We start from the raw sequence: 25616 nt of genomic DNA, 5'->3' as shown, positions 1-25616 counted from the left end.
TGTAGCTTCTGTGCTACCAAACTCAGTAGGATCCTGCCATGTCACTTCCTATACTGATCTGTGACAACAGGTCTAAGACTCATTAATTCTGATCAATTAGCTAAGCTATATCATATGTATGTGAATGAATACAAATAACTTCATCTATACAAAAAAAAAACACACTTTAACTTTATACTTGCTTTGCTCTAAACTGTGTACGAGTATTCCTATGATGGAAAATGATCAATCATGTAGCTGAGGTTTTCAAAACTACCTAGCCTAAGAATTAAACACATTTTTAAATTGCAAAGATGTTATTTGCATATATTTACAGTATGAAGTATAATTTTCATACTTCTTTTACATTTCTATTTGCTACAGAATTATTTTAGAGCCCTCTACATTACATTAATCATTTTGAAAATATTCTTTCTGAATATTCACTTAACTTATGACCATCTCCAATTTACCTATATATAGGTCAAGTCTCAATGAAAAATTTGAACTTTGCAGTTTCAGTTAAGTTAAACTATGAAGCATGTTATAATGATGCTAAAACACATTCATTTTTTACATTCTGTAATATATGCTTTGATGTCACATTACACTATCACTTGTAAACAAACCAAACTGAAATGCATTTTAGCAACCAAAAATATAATAAAAAATTACCTATAGAAATAATTATATAACTGAAAGATGGCAAAAACACTCAATCTGAAACATTCAATGCAGTAATTTTATTATATTGAGTCAAAACTAGAATCATAAGCCATAAGTTTAGTTAACTATTTTTTTAAATTTTTTATTATAATTTAAGTTTTAGGGTACATGTGCACAACGTGCAGGTGGGACTGTAAACTAGTTCAACCATTGTGGAAGACAGTGTGGTGATTCCTCAAGGATCTAGAACTAGAAATACCATTTGACTCAGTTAACAATTTTTAAAAGAAAAAACTAATATATCAAGTTGCAGCTTTCTATATTTTAGTTCTGTTAATATACAACACAGATTAATAAGGACACTATTATAAATAAGTAGATAATAAAGTCAGTTTGCAAAAAAAAAAGTTTATTCAGAAACATATTGGTTCGAACTTTCAAATGTTCATGAGCATCTCATCCATTGGCTTTAATTGCTTTCTTTCCACAGCACCTAACATTTACTGTTCAGTTCCTTCACACATCCTACTCTGGAGCATATTACTATGGGCACTGAAGTAGATCAAATCATAGAGAAGCATAGTCTCCTACAAAATTACAGTAAGGGTAAACTACCCTTTAGATAATTTTCACAATTTAGCACAGTTAATCATAATTAGATCGTGTGAGCCCATGATTAAGGCTCCTTGAAATACCCACTTAACCTATTATAAAGTGATGAAAAGTGAATGACTTTGTCACCTGATTGAATTTACTTAGAGAAACATTTTTTCAACCCAAAATAAAAAAAAAAAAAACATTTTTAACCCAAAATAAAACCACTGCAAAACAATCCTAACATGTAAAACATTTAAAATATAGTAAAAAACAATCCAGTGTTAATTAGAGATTAATATCCCTCTAAAATATTACCAGAATTGGAAAAAGGTTTTTTTCTAAACATGCATGAAGCATAGAGACTAGGTTATACATGCCAATTACAATACAGCTGCATGATTATTGAGTGCACTTAGAAATAGCATTTCCAGAATTATTAAAACCAAGTTTTTATTATACAGATGTTGAAAGTTAGCTCCACTCCCCAAACTCCAGTATTTATAATACAGATTTTTTAGTAAACTCTTTTGAAAAATATTACCTGTTTCTGTAGCCATCTTTCACGCCTTCGTTGTTTCCTTCTTAGATTCTTCAACTTGCTCCTTTCTCTCTTATTGAGCCTCTGATTAATGCTGCCCAATGAAAAACTGGCTGAGTGCAGGAAGTCCAGAGGGGAGAGGTGCTCTTCCTGGTCTGAGGCCTCCAGCATGCTCCTGCCAGTTGAGGGCAGGTCCATCAGGAAAGTCAGATTGTTAGTATTAGTATGGTCAGAGTACACTGAAGAAGCTTCTAGACCACATTGAAATTCTCCTCCTCTTTGTGTCTGGGTCTCATGGGGGGCCACTGAAAATCTTTGCAGCAGCATACTAGGATCAAAACTGGATGGATTCTGAAAGGAACAGCTATTTTTACTAGATTGTAAAGGCAAGCCTGAAAGGTCAATAGGCTGCGTTTCATTTAGTCTGGAATAGGCAGTAGTCTTACTATGTATTTCATATAAAGTGGGTAATAAAGTCAGTTTCTCACTGATGTTCAGATCCAGACTATGTGATTTTCTATGAAAAGCTCTTGTAGTGCATCTGCCAGTCACAAGCTGGGGAACAAAAAGCTGGTATTTTGGTTCTGATGCTTTGGAGAGCAGTTTTTCATTCTTCATCTCAAAATATGTTGATCGCACCTCCAGGCAGAGTGCTTCTGTTAATCTTCCAGGGTCATTATTATTTCGGGCCATGTTTAAAAGCCTGTGATTTCTGTTTTTAGAGCCACCACCTGTCAGCAGAGCTTCCTTGTCACAACCTGACTGAACTCTAGGATGTGACAAGTATTTCAGTGATGGTCTCATTAGTCCGCCTGCCTGTGCTGGCTGATAATCGGTCCGGCTCTTGGAGAGATGTACAGCTGCAAGCTGGCCACAGGAACATTTTGGAGTGCTGACAAAATTAAAGCCCCCTAAACGGGCCCCACAGAAAGGGCAATTCAGTTTTCCAACTGTCCACTGGGCCTACAGGTAACAAAGAAAAATAAAGACAGTGCTTTCATTATAAAGAAACCGAAGAGAATTTTTTCTTCTTTACAGCCAGCCACATGAAAGTTTTCTATGCCACAGAAAGGCTAGCTTTCTGTTTTCTGATTAGTAGACTGAACAGCAAATAAAACAAGCCTTCCAATAAATAAAGATAAGCAGCGCCAAAGTTTTAGAATAACACATTGCAAATCATGCCCAAGCAAACAATATTCCTAAGAATTCTAAATGAGAGTCTCTTGAACAATAGGTTAAATATGGATACAGTGTGAACTAAAGAAAAATATGCTATGGAACCAGGAAGCGAATCAGTGGACAGAGCTTAATTTGCAAGTAAAATCTCACAGAAAAGTGTCTGTTTTGATACACTTCTTGCATACCAAGCACTGTGGGAGGGAACGTTACCCAATCAAGAGAATAAAGCTCTTCCTGGCTTTTTACATACAACCAAAAGATATTGATTGCATACATCAGACAGTGCATTTTCTATGCTTAGATTGGAAATTAATAATGAACTGTCTTAAAATTATCTTTTCAACTGAGATAGTGAAATATCTGCAGTGTCCTAATATATTTTAAGTTCAAGACACTTATAAACAGTGCACTGGCATTCTCCTAGAAAATTGTTACAGTGTGAGAAGGGATATCAAATGTTATTTTTTAACAAAAAATTAAGCTGCTCAGTGGAGAAATGTAATTATATATTTCCAAAGTCCTACTACTTATAATTTTCTAAGACAGGAGTTTTGAATTGTAAAAAATAACTATACATACAAGGTCAGTTCTCGCTCTTATAATGTTTCATTAAGGATCCTTTAAAGTGTAGAATTTTCAATTTGATTATACCAGTGAAGGTCATTAATTATCCTATTTATTTTGTATGTTTGTGCATTTATGTGTATATATATAGATATGAATAACACATACAGAATATTCCATTTATTGAACAGGACCTATTCTTGGTGCTGGGAAATACAAATGAATAAAAATATAAAGTCCCTGACTTCATGGTGCTTATATTCTAGGGTGGGAGCTAGGCAATTAACAAGTTAAATAAGCTATATGTGTATGTAGGTAAATATGTATATGTGCAGGTATAATATATATATTTATGTCATACATATGCTTCTGTATAAGTAACATATTATATGTGTGTATATGTGTGTGTAAAATACAGATAGGTATATAAAGCAGAGAAAGGAGAAAAGAAGTGTGAAGAGGGGTAATGGGAGTGAGGAACAGTAAGAGGTTGGCCAAGCAATGCATCTAAGAAAAACAGCTCTAAAAGGAGGACAAAAACATTCTGAAGGTTGTATATTCTTAATTTTACTCAGAAACTAAGAACTTACTTTTTGGATCAGGCAGTTTATCCATTCTGGGAGGGCTTCTATATTCATGTGCCACACATGGCAAATATTTTGAGCATCAACTGAATCATCTGTATCCTGTTAAATAAAAATAAATGATATTACTAATTACCAGTTCAGAATTTATTTCACAGGTTTCATATTTAAGTAAAACTCAAAAATACAGTCTATTTTAGTTATAAAGCAAATATACACTGCCTTCCCTTCCTAACTCCCATAATAAAAAAACAAGCCCACAAAAAAGATCTTTTTAAAATTTCTTCAGAGAATAACTACCCGTGATTTAAGACAAAGCCCTTCCATCTCACTGAGGTCATCAATGAAATTTACAATTTAGCAGTCAGTTACTGAATGAACACATCTAGTGCCTTTTTCTGCATGTGAGACAAAATAGTGTCTTTCATGGCAACTTTCTCCAGCCCCAAATCTCTATTCTATCTGAATTCTACTAATGACAGAATAAAGTTGCCACATTCTCTATCAAGATGCTAGATGAATGTGCAGAAAGATGGGGAGTAGAATGATGGGATTCAGGACACACTACCCCAAAATAGGCCTCCTTGGCATACTGAAAAACAGCAGAGGCAGGAAGGTCTTACTAACCTTTCCCCTGCCCTTTTCCCCTGAAGCAGGTCAATAACCTAGGAGGGATTTTCTGACCTCGCATAAAGTATGTCGTAAGACTCTTATATGAGAGATGCTAAAACTGTCCTTATAAACTTTATAAATTAACCAAGGAAGAACAAGGGGACAAACAAAAATAAGCCAAGCTTGCAGCACATTGAGCATTAATCCCCAGGTCTTCTTGCTCTCTGACCTGCTTCCTCATGGCTATTTGGTGCCTATTGCCCCAAATCCCACAAATCCTAGATTACCGTTTCCCTTAACTGCTCTATAGGTAACAACTTCAACATTATGAAACTCAAAGTTTCCCTTTGAGATATTCCTCTAGGTCCTGAATACCAATGAAACTATTAACACCAGCTGGACTGAAAAATCCCATTGATGCCAGCTGCTCTGAATGAAGGATACCACCAGAAGTTGACTCACCAAAGAATGTAGTTTCCACATCCTGATGATTTCATCCCTCATTCCCCAACCAATCAGCCACCCCAATTTTCCAGTTCCTCACTCTCCATGGTCTCCTTAAAAATCCCAGCCCAGAACTCCTCAGGGAGATGAAGGATTTGAGGGTCTCTTCCCATCTCCTCACTGGACACCTTGCAATCATGACATTCTTTCCCTGCTGCAAATCCTGCTACTCAGTGTATTTGTCTGTTACTACACAGTGGGCATATGAAACTGTTAGTTGTATAACAGTGCCATCCCCTACACTAGGATAAAGGTATCTTCAAAACTTCATTTGAAATTGGCCCTCTAAGTAAGTTTACCAATTCATCTAATAAACTGGGTGGGAAGAGGTGTACTTCAGTGCAAGTCTGTATATGGATAAGCATATTACCTTTTGAGAGGTAAATTCTTCAATTTTAGCATGAGAAGAGAAATTTAAAAGTCACATTCTATCTCCACTGTTCAGCAGCAAGCAAACTGCATGAAAACAAACACCCTAGAATGATTTTTTCATAAACCCACAACATAATACAAATATAAACTGATGTTATCAGATTTTCCCCCTCAAAAGAGAAATTCTGGCATCTTCAATCATTGATAATCCTAGGGTTCCAAACTTTAATTATTCTAAGAAATCTGTGGATGCCAATTTCTACAGAGAGTTTGAGAGAGAATATCAACACTCTGGTAAGTTAAAGGTTCTCTTTTGACTAGCACTGAAGAAAAAAGCCTGCATCAAGATCATGAACTCTGTGAAGAGCCACCTTAGAGGAGTATTTCAAAAAATATGGTCCTTAGATCACTAGTATTAGACGTGAGTTGGGTTACTTACTAAAAATTTATACTTGTGGGCTACACCTAAGAGTGTCTATAAATAAATTCCTACTTATGATTTTCATATACACTAAAGTTAAGAACCCACAGACATCATTTTTTAGTGTTCGATTTTGCGTGCTTCTGTCATCTGCCTTTTCTAAGTTCTAATAGCGATTTATTTACAATAACAGTTCAGTCATGACTAGCGTTTCTCTCCAACTCATATATAAAATTTTTAAAGAACATTGGGAAACATATTGGAAGTGACTCAATAAAACTAAACAGTATAGCTTTATCTATTTTGCCCCAGAAACAAAATAAAGGTATGGATAAGTTTTTGAAAAAGTAGAATTAATTTTGCGAAACATCGATATTCATACACACTAGCTCCTTTCATTAGGAGCTGACAGTTATGAAGATTAGTATAACTCTAATGAATTCTTTAAAACAATCTTATAGAGAATACAAACTGAAATTGGCAAACGAAGTAACCTTTTCATTATCAGATCCAGAATTTTGCTCTGACTTTTCAAGATTATGTCTACATACAGAGGAAGGAAAGAAGGGTGGGAGCGACAGAGGCAGGGAGGAAATTTCTACACTGGTAGAAAGAACAACAGATTATCAATGTCAAAATAGTTAATGGCACTCAATCTATCAATATTTATTCAGTGATTACTAAATACAGTGTTGACCACACAAAGCAAGTAGAGACATACTTATTAATATGCCAGGGATTGTGTTGCATAAAGGTACTTCTATTATTTGTATTAATGTTTTAATATTTCACTGTTCTATGTCTTATTTTACTATGTACATTTCATTATTTCATTTAATCATATAAATTTATCATTTTTTAATCACACAGTATTGATCATAACACTAAAAAACCACTACCCACTATAAATTTCGGAAATGCTCTATGCATATTCCTATGAGAATAAACACTGGAGTCACAGTTGTAGGTGGAAGTTTTTTTTTTTTTTTGAGATAGTCTCTCACTCTGTTGCCCAATGTACTTATTCTTCTTATTTTCACTAAATAACAAATATTTATATTGTGCTCACTATGCACAGGCACTGTCTTAAGAGTTTTTACTGTCTTACAGAGAACAACACTGAAATAAGAGATCCCAAGCTTCCACATTGCCTCTTATGCCATATAAAATACTATAGTTTTTAGGGCAATAAACTTTCTTATATCTCCAGCCTGTGTATGTTTTAAGGCATGATACTGCTATTCTTCTCTAAGCTTATAAAACTAAAACTGAAGCATATCTTATTTTTAAATTAACTAAAATAAATTTATGTAGGGAGAGGTATGTTTAGAAAAAATTCCACAGCTGATTCTGCTTTTGTACCCCTCAACCCACCCTCCTTCATTTGAGAAAAAATAATATAAAACAGCATATATTTGTTTCTTTTAAATAGCTAAAATTTAAAGTATACTTTCATCTCCTCACAACCAAAAAAAGAGAAATAGCAATTGATACAGGTAGGAAAGCATAAAAAGCTGGGTTGAATTTATAGCATTGTTTCATTTTCTGAAAACTTTACATATGGACCAGGGTAAACACAGACACCTCAATTATAAATGAAACTGCCAACTACTTTCACCTGTATTTACCAACACAGTCTAAGAAAATATGTATTTTTTATTTGTAATATTTATTTCCAATATAATTCTACAAGTAAAGAGGATGTACCATTGCTTCTAAGTTTTAAGTCAGTTAATTTTGTAAAAGCACACAAATATATAAATGATAAAACCACTTTTGATGGACATATTTTAAGATGAATGATGAAACTGGAGGCAACCCAATTTAAGGAATTTAAAGCCATCAAAGTATTAGCACAACAAGTTATCTCCTCAGGAAAAATTTGACTGAAAATTAGAACTGTTTCACTAGGATTTAAAAAAAATTACCAGACAGATTTTCTTTATGTCTCAAATTTCCCACACGAAGGAAGGAGGAAGGAAAAGGAGGAGAAAATAATAGCAATTTCACATAATAATGTCAGAAAAATGTTGACAAAATTATATTTGTAAATGAAATAATTTGTTCAAGCAGCAAAGGGAGCCAATGTATTGTTATTTTAATTTTTTCTTTAAGTGTTGGGAATATTCTCAGTTGCTATAACAGAAAAATATCACTTAATTTTAAAATTACAAATTTGATGCCTTATTTTTTATCATTATGTGATCTTTAATATTTTTAATTAAGTGTAACAAGTTACATGCAAAAAGTTGGTAATATTATATAAAATTTTGGAAGATGTTTAACCCTTGGCATTTCCAATGTAAGCAGTAACATTCCCTCAGCTAATTCTTTAAATGCGAACCAACTATATTACTTGACTACCACAGCTAACACCACAGGGAAAAGATTATGTAACGAGGCCGAGCGCGGTGGCTCACGTCTGTAATCCCAGCACTTTGGGAGGCCGAGGTGGGCGGATCACGAGGTCAGGAGATCAAGACCATTCTGGCTAACACAAGTGAAATCCTGTCTCTACTAAAAATACAAAAAAAATTAGTCGGGCGTGGTGGTGGGCACCTGTAGTTCCAGCTACTCAGGGAGGCTGAGGCAGGAGAATGGCGTGAACCCCGGAGGTGGAGCTTGCAGTGAGCCGAGATTGTGCCACTGTACTCCCTGGGTGACAGAGCGAGACTCCGTCTCAAAAAAAGATTATGTAATCAAAATGTTATTTAAATTAACATTATTAATTGTCTAAAGTGTCACAAATGTAAAGGAACCAAAATTCTATTGGACTGCCTAGTTTGTCTATTTGTACTTTGAGAAGGTACTTTAAGGGTTAAAAACTTTTTACAATCAAAAGGTCACGATGAATTGAAAAAAATGAAAACCTCACCCAAAAAGCAAACAGGCTCCCTCCCTCAATTCTTGGTACCTTTCTAATTCACTCTTCACACTATTACCAAACTAATCTCAAAATTCAAAAGTTATGTTACTTCCTCTCATTAACTTCCCAGCTCCTAGGATAAAGATCAAAATCTTTGACTTACAAGACCATACATGATTTGAACAGTACCCAACTTTCTACTCTCAGATCTTGCCAAACTTCCTCTTCATCTCTGAACTCCAATCATGGCAATCTCTTTTAGTAAACTGGGGATCCACCACAGGGCCTTTGAACATGCTGGTCCTGAATCTTGGAATGTTCTCCCACCTGTACTGTCCTCACTTATCCATCATATCTCCACACAAGTCACTTCCTCAGAAAAACCTTACAGTTAGGTCCAGCACCCTATCTATATCCTACTCTTATGGCTTCCTATACTTTTCCTTTTTGCCACTGAAACAGCTAATAATTTATATCTATATGTATAATCAATATTTGATATTTATATAACTGGTCAATATTACAAATATTAAATTATTTCAATATTAAGTTATAAATATCAAACTTTTAATATGATTAATTATACTATAATTAGAATATATTTATAAATGTTATAATATTAATAGAAAATTAAATGATAAATCCTGAAACCTTCCCAAGGACATACCATTTCTCTTCTGCTCATCTTTGAATTTCCAGTTCCTATTACAGGACCTGTGCAGTCTCAGTCTGCTTGGGATGCCATCACAAAATACCAGAGACTGAATGACTTAAACAATAGCAATTTATTTTCTCTCAGTTCTAGACGTTGAAGGTTTGAGATCAGGGTACCAGCATGTTCTGGCTCTGGCGAGGGCTCTCTTTCTCGCTTGCAGGTGGCTGATTACTCACTGTGTCCTCACAGGATCTCTTTCTCTTTTCTTCCTTTTATAGAGCCACAGTCCTATTGGATTAGGCCCCATCTTTATGCTCTCATTTAACCTTGATTAACTCCTAAAGACCCTATCTTCAGATACAGTAACACTGCACCTTTAAAACATGCACTTGGAGGGCACACAATTCAGTCCATAGCATAGCATGTGGTAAGACTAGCATGGAACAAATACTGTCACTAAGAAAAGGGAACACAAAGTATTAAAAATGTAGTAAGCAATAAAAATATTTCTTTCAATATTACAGCCATTGAAGGAAAATTACCACCAGAATAATAAAGCCAGAGAGAAAACAAGCAAATTTTCTAACCAAAAGACATGAGGGAGGAGGTATATACTCCAATAATCAATTCAACATTCATCAGTCCTATTCATGTCAGCCAATCCATTGGCAATGGTGTTATACAGATGAAATACTTCATAGCCTGGTGACAGAAGAAGTCATGACCTAATAATTAAAGTGTTTTATTGTTAAGTGTTTTACTATCCCTCAGCTCCCAATTACCTGAACCCAGTGGAATTTGGTAACTGTCCCTAAAAGTCTCACAACTACAATGAATGTTGACCAATGATTTCTTTTAAAACCAATGGACACTTCTAACTCTCATTTAGGGTCTTTACATACGGATATACAGTTTGTATGCTAACTCTGCACAAATCCAGAGCAAACCTTTCACAAACTAGCTCCCCCTAGAATTGTGCAGTATACAGTCTGCACACTGAAGGCAATGTCTGATCTTTTAGATCTCATTTAACATTTAACATGAATAATCAACACTTTTTTTTCTAGAAAATGTTTGTCCCTTGACTTCCATAATATTGTATCCTAATTTTCAGTTCTATTTTTTCATTCTTTTCTCCTTTGTGAGAGCTTCTCTTTTTGTCTATCCTATAAATGTTCCTATATGATAGGAACTACTTATCTCTCACTCCATTCATACACTGCATGGTAATCTCATCTACTCTCACAGCTTTACCTAAAATTTACATGCTGATGATCCACAGTTTTAGTTCAGATCTCTCTTCTGAATCCCATATCCACATAACCCAGCAGCTTCCTAAGAATATTCTACAGGCCATATAAACTTCACATGTCCAAAACCAACAAAACTAACTAAAACTAAGGACGTCACTCCCTAACACAGATTGCACAAATGGAGACCATTTCTGTTATTTTATTTCTACATCTTTAGGGTCTTTATTGTTGTTATTTTGTTTTTGTTTTTTGCCCACATTTCATCTATCTCAGGCCTGAAGGCAAGGTTGAAGTCCCCTTTTCTCCTTGTGGGCACTGTAGATTGTCTGGAAACTCCATTCTAAATTCCCTTTCTCATGTCTTACTGCATGCCAGTGGCTAGATAACTAAAGCTCAAATGTCCCAGTTTCCCTTACAGTTCAAATTCCATACCAACCTAACTTTGACACATCTGATACATCCGCTCAACATTACAAAAAATTTCCTGTCAATGGTCAGGGCTAAAGAAGTGTGGTCCCGGAGTCAACAGCTATTGATGATGTTTCCCCAGTTTCCTTATCCTCTATGTTGTTCTGAGAGCCATTTCATGTCTGCATGTGGAATACAGGAGATAAAGCCATGGGCTCCCTTGGGATGGAAAGAACCTACAGAGAAACTTCCTACATAAAGCTGGTTATAACCTCAGTATGAGGGTAAACGAGAAACCTGTTTCTCAGAAGGGCACACAAAGAAACTTGCCTATCTCAACTTTGATATTCAGTAGAAGGAGAGGAAAAAACATCTTCCCCTCACGATAGAGATTTTCTTAAACAGTACAACACACAAAGGACAGAACTAATACATTCATAAATTATGAATGTCTGTTCAACAAAGACACCACAAGAATGAAATATAAGTTACATAAACTGGAAAAAATAGTTTCAACACAATAACCAAAAAGAGATTAGTATTTAGAACACAGAATCTCCAAATATCAAAAACAAAACATCCTAATAGAAAAACAGGCAAGAAAAGAAGACATTTTGCAGAAAACACACTTGACCTCTGAGAATGAGATGTTAAATTTTGGTGAAGATGTAAAATCACAACAATGCTGAACTATTGCTGGTGAGACTGTCATTTGAAAACAGCATTGTCCAGTAAAGTTGAACATGCACATACCCTATGATGCTGGAACTCCATTTAGAGTAATACTCATGCCCATGTGTGCAAAGATATGCATAAGAAAGTTCACAGCAGCACTGATTATAAGAGCAAGACAAATAGATGTAAGTCAAATGACTATCAACAAAATGAATTATGAAGTTTGAGATATATTAATATACTGGAATACTATACTGGAATACTATACAGAAGTGGAAATGAACTAAATCTACACTCGATATGGTAATACTGAGTAAAAACAGCAATTTCCAGAATAATCATAGTGTCATTTCATTTACAGAAAATTCAGAAACAAAACACTTATTACATATATGGCTTATTTTTAACTGTATAGTTACTTTAATAGGTGATAAATTTAGCAACCTTTCAGCACAGTACTGATAAAATTACTTTGAGGTTCTAATAATTTGTTCTGTGGTTTCCTTTAAAGGATCCTTTCATGTTCATTTTTAATATTTTGATAATGTATACAGATTTATAAAATATAAAATATGTTTAAAGGGAACTTAAAGAAAATGCCAATATGCCCACTACCAAAATTAAGAAATTTAACATTAACATTACTTTAGAAGCCCCCCTCAGAGTCACTGCTTATACTACTCCTTCTGCTAAGACTTAACCATGATATTGAATTATTTCTTCATTTTAAAATAATTTGTGTGTATTTTATATAATATAGTATATAATTTTTACATATTTTAAAATTACATATGCAATTTTATATAAATGAATGTATTTTTATTTTATAAGGTATTTTCCATGGTTTACATATTTTATTATGTTTATACATTTTATTTTACATATAAATCTACAGAGACAGAAATAAGATTGGTAAGCTGCCTGGGGATGGGAGCAGGACAAAGAGGCCTGAGGAAACTTTATGGGGTAATGAAAATAGCTCAAAATTGTAATATAGTGGTGGTTGCACAACTAAAAATCATGAAGTTGTTATCTAACAATGGGTGAATTTTATGGTCTACAAAGTATACTTTAAAATCTGTAAGAAACAAACATATATATGTTCACATATTACCTTTTCTGCGAAGTCTTCTGTGACCAGCCCAGGCAGAATTTTGTTTGCATTCCTCTTTTAGAGTACTCCTCAAATCAGGCTATACTGGTTGGCCTATTTTCAACAAGACTTTAGAGATCCTAAGGACCAGAGTATATTTTTTCAACTCTGTACCACTCTTCCACTATCCATTCCAATACATCCTACAGCAGTGCTTGAACTGTTCTTGCTCATTAAGTATGTTTTAATGAATGAATAAGTGGGAGTTCTCCAGCTAAATAATAGGATCAGCCACTCTAGTGAGAAGTGACATTGTATGCTATCCTGAAGGAAGAGCAAACGCAGCAAAGAGAGTGTGGAGGTTATGAGCACAGGCTCTGGAGCCTCACTGCCCAGTCCAATTGCAGCTGCACTTCTTAGTAGCAGTGTGAACCTGGGCAAATTACCTAATCTTCTGTGCCTCAGTTTCCTTATCTAGCAAATGGAGATGATAGGTTATCTTCCTCAAAGAGTTACTGTAAGGAATGAAAAATATTTAAAAAGCATTTAAAACAGTTCATAACCAGCAAGTACATAAAAAAGTACTCTACATCATTAGTCACCAAGGAAATGAAAATTAAAGCTATAATGATATATACCACTATACATCTATCAGAATGGCTAAAATTATAAAGACAGAAAATATTAAGTATTGGCAAAGATGTAACTGGAATTCTCATCTGTTGCCACCAGAAGTGAACATAAACTTTGAAAAACTACTAATAATTTCTTAAGAAATTAAACTATATCTACCCCCATGACCCCAAAAATCTATTCCTATGCATATATTAAAAGGAAACAATAAAACATGATCACAAAAATTATAAAAATTTTGATAGCAGTTTTATTCATAACTTAAAACCGGAATGAATGCCAATGTCCTTGGGCAGAAAAAAATTGATAAACTGTGGTATATTCATAGGTGGCACACGGCTCAGGAGAAAAAAGGAACACACTACTGACACATGCAAAACATAAATCTCTAAAACACTACGCTGACAAAAATAAGTCAGGCACAAAAGAGTGCATGCTGTATTATTCCATTTGAAGGAATGTAAAGAACAAGCAAACCTAGACTATGGTGAAAGATGTCAGTGAGGAGACCACTGCCTGCAGAAGGGCAGGACAAAAATTCCTCAGGTGATGCAAATGCATATCTTGATCTGATTCATGGCAAGGCTGATAAAACTTATCAAGCTGTGCATTTAATTTTTGTATTACATATAAGTTATATACACCAAAATACTCTTAGCATAAAAAGTTTTGTATTTTTTCCCAATTAAAATGTTATTTCAAGTCATTAAAAAGTATTTGGTTCGAGACCAGCCTGACCAACATGGTGAAAGCCCATCTCTACTAAAAAATACAAAAATTAGCCAGGCATGGTGGCAGGAGCCTATAATCCCAGCTACTTGGGAGGCTGAGGCAGGAGAATCACTTGAACCTGGGAGGTGGAGGTTGCAGTGAGTAAAGATCGCGCCATTGCACTCCAGCCTGGGCGACAGAGCAAGACTCCATCTCAAAAAAATAAGTATTTGGCACGTAGTAAGTATCCAATCAAAGTTATCTACTATTATCAGTTTAGACTGGCTAATTTGTTAAAGTAGAAGGGAAACCATCATTAACAAATATAACTGAGGTAAAACAATGAAACAAACAAAAACCAAAAGCTGAGTATGTCTCTCAAAAAAGCAGAAGAAAACAATGACAGGTGATTACAGTCACTCTCTGTTAAATTCAGAATTCCCTCCAAACTCCATTAATTAATTACTTTCTAGTTCATGCCTCTTTGATACTACTCTTAGAGAAGTGAAGGAATTTTTATTTTTGTTGTTTAAAAACACTCATTTTTTACCAGGATGAACAAACATACACTTGAATATTATTCAGGTTTTCCTATGGGTTACTTTTATATTATACATGAACTTTCTCTTCTAGGCCCATAGTGAATACAAAAAAAAAAAAAAAAAAAACCTATACAACAAGTTTCCAATTCTTACTAGGAATCTGAATTTAGTTGTGCAGTGATTACTGAGGCTCACTCATAGTGGTAATAAAAACCATTGACTATTATCTTCAGCTTATGCCTATAACATTGCACTTAAAACACTGATGTCATATTAACATTAGTAATTAAAGGCAAAATTAATTTTACCTGTGGAAGGGGGATGCTTTTTGAATACCACTTTAGAATGTTTTCAGTGGGTCAGGTGAAATAAGGTAAGAGTCAAAGAGTCATGACAAAGAACTATAAATATTCTTAATAAGGTAGAGAAGAATAAGTATGCATGTGTGTGGATAAGCCACAGCACTCCTCTACCAGGAAACAAAGACTGAAGTTACCAATACTCACCTTAATCACTTGATTCTCAAGATACTCCATAAAACAACCAGAGCTTGCTATACATTTTCTACATTTCCAACAACGAAGAATACTTGTTTCCTCTTGACTATGATTTTTAGTTATCAATTCTTTGCTTCTTTTCATCTGTGGAAACAATAATGCATTTTTAGACTGTTAAACTGTCAGACAAACTGGACTCTCTAAATCCTTAGCACAGCATTAGCTACAAGTGGAGCATAAAGCAGTGAACTATCATTTATTAAGGTACCTACTAGTTATCAGGTCTTAGGTTTGGGGTATTCTATACATTACATCTGAGATTGAAAATTCCAATTAATTATGATGATACATTATGTTAGTGACTTACCAGGTTATTTTCTTTGTGCAAAAAGTTTTATATCTACTGCTTTTCACTTGACTCTCACTAAAAGTGGTAAACACAATCTGTAGAGTCAATTCAATAAGTTACTGCAGGAGTTTTTTTGTTTGTTTGTTTTTAGACAGGGTCTCACTCTTGTAACCCAGGCTGTGGTACCATGGCACAATCATAGCTCACTATAGACTCGAACTCCTGGGCTCAAGCAATCCTCTTGCCTCAGTCTCCTGAGTACCAGGGACTACAGGAGTGCACCACCACGCTTGGCTAATTTTTTATTTATTTATTTATTTATTTTTACTTTCTGTAGAGACAGGGTCTTGCTTGGTAGCACAGGCTGGTATCAAATTCCTGGCTTTCCAAGCAATCCCCCTGCCTCAGCCTCCTAAAGTCCTGAGATTACAGGCGTGAACCACTGCATCTGGCCTATAGCGGTTTTAAAAAGTCATGACAAAGAACTAAATATTCTTATAAGCAGGATGTTTTGAATAGTCATACCATTAAATTTTAAAAATAACATTTACCGTGTTGTTAATTCTGTGAAGGTTGGAAGTGTCTACTTTAAATTGATAGCAAAAATCCTTTATCCTGAAAGCAACAGTCTCCATTATATTGTACTTATTGGTACAGTTAACTATATACTACCTCTGGTATATAATCAAGCAAGACTCAGAGAACAGCCCCACCAATTTTGCAATCTATTTTTGCACCTGAGATTTTATGTCACTACTTTGATTTAAACCAATCTGGGATAATAGTTTCACACTAATATCTAACAATTCCAAAATAGGTACAGGGTGTTAAATAACTTGTCTGGTAATTATCCATTATAAAGAAAGGCAATATTAATTTATCAGGCTACCCACATGGGCCTGCCTAGTTCCCTGGCCACATTTCATTTGTTCATTCATTTCTCATTCATCCAACACTTACTGAAAGCTACCTATGTGCCAGACAATGAGTCAAACTCTGGGAACACGAAAATGAGTAAAACTTACTTTCTGTCTCAGAGGTGCTCACTATGCTACAGATCAGCAGTTTTTCAACTGTAGCACACAGAATCGCTTGGGAAGCTTTAAAAAAACAGTGATGCCTAGGTCCCACTCCTAGAAATTTTTACTGATTGTGAGATGGGGATGGAGGTAGAAATGGACATTAAAAAAAAAAAAAAAAATCCCCAAGGGAATCTATAGTATGGTCAGGGTGAACACAGAGACGTGTATACAATTAACAATGAAGTAAAATGCAACTATAAGAGAGGGAACATGGACAGACAGTAATCAACTTTAAAGGTAGGACTTAAAGAACTCTGGCTGAGAGGGCAAAGCAAGCCCCTCTAGTTCAGACCTTCAAGTAGATAAGCTGCAGTTTTGTCTCTACTGACCCATCTTCAGAATGCGTCTTAGCCCAGCTGACCACTCCATTTTAACTGCAACCTCAATGATCACCAAAAATCATTTAATTTGGCCAGGCATGGTGGCTCACACCCGTAATCCCAGCACTTTGGGAGACCGAGGTAGGTGGATCATCTGAGGTCAGGAGTTCGAGACCAGCCTGGCCAACATGGTGAAACTCCGTCTCTACTAAAAATACAAAAAATTAGCCGTGTGTGGTGGCACACGCCTTGTAGTCCCAGCTACTAGGGAGGCTGAGGCAGGAGAATTGCTTGAACCCAGGAGACAGAGGTTGCAGTGAGCCGAGATCGTGCCACTGCACTCCAGCCTGGGCAACAAGAGTGAAACTCTCTCAAAAAAAAAAAAAAAAAAAAAAATTTGCTTAATTTGCAAATGTCCTGCCCTCCTCTTTCTTCATTGTTGAAGCACTAACACACTTAACTTCTTTAGTATTCTTCTTTCCTCTCTATATCCTTCTTAGCCTCTTTTATCTTCATCTCCCTTTTAACCAGTGGTCCACAGCCAGGATAGGGACTGTAGGGAGGAGTCATATCAAAATCAAGTATGGAGAAACTCCACATCTGCCTGTGCCCTCCAACCCTGAGATACCTGCCCTCTTCTCCCTGAAATTTTTCCATGCCTTCTTGGGGTACAATTATGTAGTAGAAAAAAAGCCTGTAGGAGATTATTGTAAGTCTTCATTTAAACACTGAAAACTATACTCACTCTGTGCGATAATTCTTCTGTATCAATGATTTTTACATCCATAGATCTGTTTTGGTCTTGTTCCAAAGCTCTAATCCAGTATTTTCAATTTCCAAATGCCAACGCACATCTCTCTACGAATCTCCTTCAGGGCCTTTGTACTGGCTGTTCACTCTTCATAGATCTGAGCTATTCTACACAGTAGCTACTAGTCAGACATGCTTATTGAGTGCTTGAAATGTGACTTATCTAAATTGAGATGTCCAGATTTTGAAGTGTTGATAGAAAAAAAGAACGTAAAATATCTCAATATTTTTAAGTACATGTTGAAATAATACTTCTAATATACCAAGTTAAGGAAAATGTATTAAAAATTAATTTAACTTGCTTCTTTGTACTTGTTTGTGTGGCTTTATAGATAAGGTTTGCATTGTATTTCTACTGGATAACATTTGTCTAGACCTCCTCACCTCTCCTGGGTCTCTGCATGGTTAGCTCCTTTCTCATCATTTAGATCTCGGTTCAATGTCATCTCCTCAAATATACAGAATAAGGAACCCCTTGAATTTACTTAAATACAAGTCAGTGGGCCACAATCTAAGAGATTCTAATTCAGGGTTTCTAGTATATAAATCTTCGCATAAAGTTCAAATTTATCACTTATAACACTGCCAAATATCCATGTCTGAATACACAGTTTGCCAATCATTCAAGTAAAACATAATGTGCCATGAAAAGGTACCTAGTTCAACTCTCAACCAAAACAACTGAACATGGGTTTTTCCTCAAGACCATCATCGGCCATCAGTAGACTGCAGAAGTACTCTATGGGTTCTTCTCATTTTTTCCCACAAAGAACATTTAAAAGATGTACTTAAAAGTAAAGATTTAATAAAATATTATTTACTGCTTCAATAAACAGGTTTTTTGCATCTGTATGGTGGTAAAGAATAAAATGACTTCTAGTACAGATTGTCACCATTGCCTTGATTTTGCTAAGGGACCCGCAGTTTTACCCACTATTGCATTTGTATTATTTGTGCAAATGTCAACACAGTGAAAAAGGCAAACGACATCTTAATATTACCAAGAAAACAGTTTTGACCAGATTCTTTGACAAGGTCTCACAGACACCAGGGGCATGAACCACATTTAGAAAAATGCTACTTTATGCAAAACAGCTGTCTCAAAAATGTTGTTTTTGAAAATCTTACTTCTCAATAACACTCTTCAAAATATTTAGGAATGACAGATGAGTCCCTATGGAGAAACATATTTATAACAGATTAAGTTGAAATTTTTTATCATACAAAGCACTGGAATTATAATCTCCATAACAAAGTTGCATTTATTTGTCTATCCTTTGCTATTTGCTACACTTTATGGTAAAATACCAGCATTTGGCACAGTAATAATTCCACATTCCTGGGTCTTTAGTCTTTGCTGACCTTTTTATTTGTTATTCGTAAATTTAAACTTGAGGTGGACAAAATTATAAATTAAAATTAACCTAAAGTTAGAAAATACGAATAAAACAAAACAATTTTTAATATTGAAACAGAACTCAGATATCTTCTCCAAAGCAAGTTGGAAGGGGGATATAAGCATAAATGCTGTAACTGCCAAATTTTACCAATCTTTTATGAAATAATCTTTATAACCTATAAACTGTAGTCCAGAAAACAGAAAAGAAAAAACAGATCCTCCAAATAATTCTATAAGAGTAATATAACTTTGACATATTAATTAGACAAGGAAATATAAAACTAGACAAGGTGAGTATGAGAAAAAAATAAACCAATCTATTTACAAACATAGATGCTAAAATTCTAAATAAAATATTAGCCAATAGAATCCATCAATGAATTAAAATAATAATACATTTTGACCAAGTAAGATTACTTTCAGGAATTCAAGAATGGTCAAAATTGGGTGAAAAACTATTCAATATACTGAAATGGAAGATTAAAAGAAAAACATGCTCACCTTAAAAACTGCAAAAAATAAAACTCTTGGTGAAATTCAACATTTAGTCAGAAATGAAAAACAAAACCAAAAACCACCACCCTAGCAACAGAAGGAAATTTCCTTAACCTGAGAGAAAGGGAATTTATCAAAAACATTAGCAATTATATATTACTTGATGGTGAAACTTTAAAATCATTCCATTAAAATCAGGGAGAATACAATGACGCTCACTATTTTTCCTATTATCCAAATTTGTAGCACAACTCCTAGCTAATGCTAGTAAATAAGAGATACAGCATCACAAAGCGTTAAACAGTGAGGGAAAAAAAAAAAAAAAACAAAAAACAAAAAACAAACTAAGTTCCTGTTAATATATGACTTCATTTTTTGGTTTTTAGGTTACAGGTGTTTCCATCTTGTTAGAAATACAGCAGGCCCTTGAATAACATTGTTTTATTCAATATCACCTAGTTATAAAATTGATGAGGAAAGGAAAGTCAATTTCCATTGTAACATTATGAGAAAAATAATCAACTCCTGACCAGAGCCACTGTCTGTGTGGAGTTTGCATACTCTCCCCATATCTGTGCAGGTTTTCTGTGGGCACTGCAGTTTTCTCCCATGTCCCAAAGATGTACATACTAGATTAACTGGCATGTCTTAATTGTGCCAATCTGAGACAGTGTGAGTGCATCCTGTGATGGAATGGTGCCCTGTCCAGGGCTGGTTCCCACCTTGCACCCTGAGCTGACAGATTAGGTTTCTGCCAGCTGCAACCCTGAACTAGAATAACTGGGTGAATATTGATCTTATTTTCTTAAATGTCTTGATTTCTTAAATGTCTGTATAGCTTACATTTACTTTAATACTTAATATTAAAAGTGTTTTGGTCTTTACTTAAAAGTCTGATGATGTTTTTGTGACCAGAAATATGCCATAGGAAATTAACTCTTATTTACATCAATTAGTCAATGGTAAAATTGGTTTCATTATACTAAATTCCAATAAAAGTTGTAGTTTCCAAGAACTTATCAATGACATTAAGTGAGGACTTACTGCACATAAATAACAACAGTTAGCAAGTTTGTTCCCTGATGCTGAGGAACTGGAGAGAACACATGTATGAATAAACAAAACTTACATTACACACACACACACAACACCCCTTTGATATGGTATTTCTTTATTTCCTAACTACACAGGAGGTGGTTAATAACTATCTACTTACTAAAATGATTTTCACTACATCACTTTCATATAGTTGGTATATAAAACTTTTCCTATATTAGTAAATATGCTTGGTTTAAACATGTTTAAATTCAACTTTTGGACTTACATGAAATAACTCTCAGTATTACTAATCAGTCAGAAGACACTCTACACCCAATATGTACATTTCTCACTAGGATAACTGGTGAGGATAAGATCATGGAAAATATTTTCCTATATAGTTTTCCTTATTTGAAGGAGAAACTGTACTACTCAAAAAAAAAAAAAAACAAACAAAAAAACAAAACAAAAAAAACTCCTGGGATACAATGTTAAATTTATAAATAAGTCAACATAATACCTGATAAGCTTCTGTGATACTAGAAATACACTAATTTCTAACATACTATTAGCTTTCCTACTCTGGGTACTGCTATTTTACATACATAAATACATGTTCAGTTTGTGAAAAGTCATTTGCTGTATACTTGTGATCTGTTCCTTTTTCTATATGTATATTTCAATATGAAAATTTCTTTTAAAACTTGTAACTTTAAAGTGTGTCTCTTTTCCTTTCCCTCTTTTCCTCTCATCAATATAAGCTTATGCTTGCCTCTGTTTGATAACAGTAGGTAAAGAATGCCCAATATGGGGCAGTGTCTACAGTCACAACTCTTATTATTGGGCCCTGGTTAAAAAGTCAAGGTTTTAGGGTAGGTAAAAGTCAAGTCCTTGCAATGAGACAAGAAATCACAGATGTGTTTTCACACCATTGCCCATATGGGGATTACTTATCCATTACCAAGGAAAAACTGGAGAACAAGAAAGTGTGGAAATGAATCCAGGCTGATCTTTCTTTATTAAAGTGATATACAACACAGATAAATTTATATGTGGATAAATAGTACCAGCCCTTGTCACTACCAAAGAACTGGTTAAATGCTAAAGAAGACTTTCACAATCCAAATCCTAAGCAACTGGGAATGGGCCAAGATAGAAAGATCTAATGTAAAGCTGAGAACCTCTCAAAACAGGTAACTTTGTGATTTGCTATCCTTTATATTGACTGATGTTAATTCTTTTATTAAAAAAACTTTATTAAGATATAAATGGTATACAAAAATTGCATATATTTAATATATACATTTTGATGAGTTTAGACATATGTATATGTCCAAGATTCTACCACCACAATCAAGGTACTAGATATATCCATCACTTCCAAAAATTTCCTTGTCCTTTGTAGGGTTTGGTTTTGGTTAAGAACACTTAAAATGAAATCTATCCTCAAAATATTTTAAAGTGTATAATACTGTATTGTTAACTATAGGTAATATATTGCATATCAGATCTGTAGAACTTATTCATCTTACATAACTAAAACCTTATACCCATTAAGCAACAGCTACCGATTTCCTTTCCCCATTCCGACTGTCACAATTCTATTCCTTACATCTATGAGTTTGGCTATTTTAGATAACCTCATATAAGTAAAATAATGTATTTGCCATTACGTGACTGCCTCATTTCACTTAGCATAATGTTCTCTAGGTTCATCCATGTTGTCACAAATGGTAGGATTTCTTTCTTTTTCGATCCTGAATGTTTCACTGTATATATATATGCCACACTTCCTGCAAGCATTCATCTGTCAATGGGCACCTGGATTTTTCTCTCCTTATTTTGGCTACTCTGAATAATCCTGAAATGAACATGAGGATGCAGTTATCTCTTTGAGATTGTTATTTCAATTATTCTGTATATACATCAGACATAGGATTGCTGGATTATGTGATAGTTCTATTTTTAATTTTCTGAAGACCTCCATACTGTTTTTTGTTTGTTTTCTGAGATGGAGTCTCACTCTGCTGCCCAGGCTGGAGTGCACACAGCAACCTCCGCCTTCTGGGTTCAAGCGATTCTCCTGCCTCAGCCTCCTGAGTAGCTGGGATTACAGGCATGCGCCACCATGCCCGGCTAATTTTTGTATTTGTACTAGAGAAGGGGTTTCACTGTGTTAGTCAGGCTGGTCTCGAACTCCTGACCTCATGATCCGCCAGCCTCGGCCTCCCAAAGTGCTGGGATTACAGGCATGACCCACCGTGCCTGGCCACTCCATACTGTTTTTAACAGTGACTACACCATTCGATATTCCCATCAAATGTGTACAAAATTTCTCTACATCCTGGCCAACACTTACATTTTGTTTATTTGATAACATCCTAACAGATGGGAGGGAATATTTCACTGTAATTCTGAACTGCCTTTCCCTGATGATTACTGATATTAAGAACACTTTCATATATTAGTGGCCATATGTCTTCTTTGCAAAAATGTCTATTCAAGTCTATTACCCATTTTTAATTGCTTGTTTGCTATCTCAAAATCAGGCATATATGATCAAGCAATCTTTGACAAAGGTGTCAAGAACACAGTGGGGGAATAGGACAGTTTCTTCAACACATGATGCTGAGAAAACTGGACACCCACATGCAAAAAAAAAAAAAAAAATGAAATTGGACCCCTATCTTACACCATATGCAAAAATCAACTCGAAATGAATTAAACACTTAAACGATAAGATCTGAACCTGTAAAACTCCTGGAAGAAAATAGAGTTTTTTGGCATTGGGTTTGGCAAGGATTTCTTGAATTTGACACAAAATGGACAGGTAATAAAACCAAAAATAGACAAGTAAGACTACTTTAAACCAAAAAGTTCTGCACACAAAGGAAACAATCAATAGAGTGAAAAGGCAACTTATGGAAGGGGATAAAAATATTTTGAAACCATTTAGATAAGGTGCTAATATAAAAATATATAATAATCTTCTAAAATTCAATAGCAAAAAAATAAGCCAATTAAACACTGACATATTAGTCTTTAAAGTCATTAGACAACAGAAAAAATATGTTTGTATTTCATGCATTGACCTTTGTAAAATAGTCTATATTTTCTATCAGAATAGTAAAGACAGACAATTTTCAACTTTAGTGCTTTCTAGCAGTTTCATCACTTTGTATAAACATCTAAGAATCTGGCGGGGGAGGAGAAGGATGAACAGGTGAAATGTAGGAGAATTTTAGGGCAGTGAAAAAATACCGTATGATATTGTAATGGTGGATACATGATGTTATACATTTGTTAACACCTACGGAACTATACAACTCCAAGAATGAATCCTAATGTAAATTATTAATTTTAGTTAATATTCATTGATCAATTGTAACAAGTATACCACATTAATACAAGACATTAATGATAGGAGAAACTGGAGGGTAAGAGGAAGTATTCTGTACTTTCCACACAGAAACAAATGGGAACTTTCTGTAACTTTCTACTCATTTTTTCTATAAACAGACTAGTCTAAAAATAGTCTATGAATTTAAAAAACTAATTATTTCGACATCTAATAACAATACCATCTACTCAAAGTTATTGGCATTCATTAACAAAAAAAGGAGAAGTTTACTTTTGTCTTGAGTTTTCACACCCTTCTTTCGAAATTTAAATGTAAAAAAAGTTATACTTTGTCAGTATGATATATGTACTAGTCTGCTTGGGTTTCAATAACAGAATACCACAGACTGGGGGGCTTAAACAACATCAATTTATTTTCTCAAAGCTCTGAATGGTGGAAACTCAAAATTAAGATGCTGGCAGGGTTGTTTTCTGGTGAGGCTTCTCATTTTGGCTTGCAGACAGCCACATTCTTGCTGTGTCCTCACATGGCCTTTTCTCTGTGTATGTGTATTTCTGGTGTCTCCTCCTCTTCTTTTAGGGACAGGAGTCCTACTGGGTTACAGCCCCACCCTTTTGACCTCATTTAACATTAATTACCTCCTTAAAAACCTTATCTCCAAATTGGGGGTTAGGACTTCAACATATGGATTTAGGGGAGAGGACACAATTCAATCTGTAACATTCCTCCCTCTGGACCCCCAAATTCATGTCCTCTTCACATGCAAAAAAGCATTCACTCCATCCCAACAGCTCCCAAAAGTCTTAACTCACGTTAGCATTAACTCCAAATCCAAAGTCTCATCTAAATATCATCTAAATCAGGTATGGATGAGACTCAAGGTATGACTAATCATGAGGCAAAATTCCTCTCCAGCTGTGAAACTGAAAACATGCAATGTATACGCTTCTCAGATACAATGGTGGCACATGCATAGGGTTGCCATTCGGAATCATTCCAAAAGGAAGAAATCAGAACAAAGAAAGGGGTGGCAGGTCGCAAGCAAGTTCATAAAGTAGCAAGACAAATTCCATTAGCTATTAAGGCATAGTAATAATCCTTTCTGGCTTAATGGTCTGACATACAGGCCCACCATAACAGTGGCTTTGCTTTCTTGGCCCACTGAGATGGTAGGCCTGCTCCCTTGGCTCTGGGTGGCAGCCTTGCCCCTAAGGCTATGGACACAAGTATACAAATATTCAACCACTAAAACTGAAGAGATGGCCCTATACTCTGAAACTGAGGAAGAAACAGCCTTAGCCCTGTGAGTCTGTGTGCTCTGGGCCTGTGGAGGCATCTCTGTATCATCTTCAGGTCCTTATCTTTTGTTGAAGTTGATAAGGCATATTCATAGCCAGATAGGCCTGTGGTCCT

At 35.0% G+C, this 25616-nt stretch overlaps 1 protein-coding gene and 1 pseudogene across 2 annotated transcripts in view; one reads left to right on the top strand and one right to left on the bottom strand.

Moving 5' to 3' along the window:
• RNF180 (ring finger protein 180) overlaps positions 1–25616 on the bottom strand; it is a 52140-nt gene that overhangs the window by 1633 nt on the left and 24891 nt on the right. The window contains exons 2-4 of one of the 2 annotated variants that reach the window (XM_025388408.1): positions 15359–15493; positions 4114–4209; positions 1784–2743 (exon numbers count right to left, since the gene is read on the bottom strand). In XM_025388408.1, coding sequence (XP_025244193.1) covers positions 1784–2743; positions 4114–4209; positions 15359–15493 — 1191 coding nt within the window. The remainder of the gene's footprint in view (positions 1–1783; positions 2744–4113; positions 4210–15358; positions 15494–25616) is intronic. The other variant, XM_025388409.1, reaches the window with a different exon arrangement.
• On the top strand, positions 21739–21902 carry LOC112626132 (annotated as a pseudogene).

Source organism: Theropithecus gelada, chromosome 6 (genome assembly GCF_003255815.1).
Source record: "Theropithecus gelada isolate Dixy chromosome 6, Tgel_1.0, whole genome shotgun sequence".
NCBI classification, from domain to species: domain Eukaryota; kingdom Metazoa; phylum Chordata; class Mammalia; order Primates; family Cercopithecidae; genus Theropithecus; species Theropithecus gelada.
The sequence above is the reverse complement of the archived record's forward strand: the minus strand, read 5'-3'. Positions and strand labels throughout refer to the sequence as shown.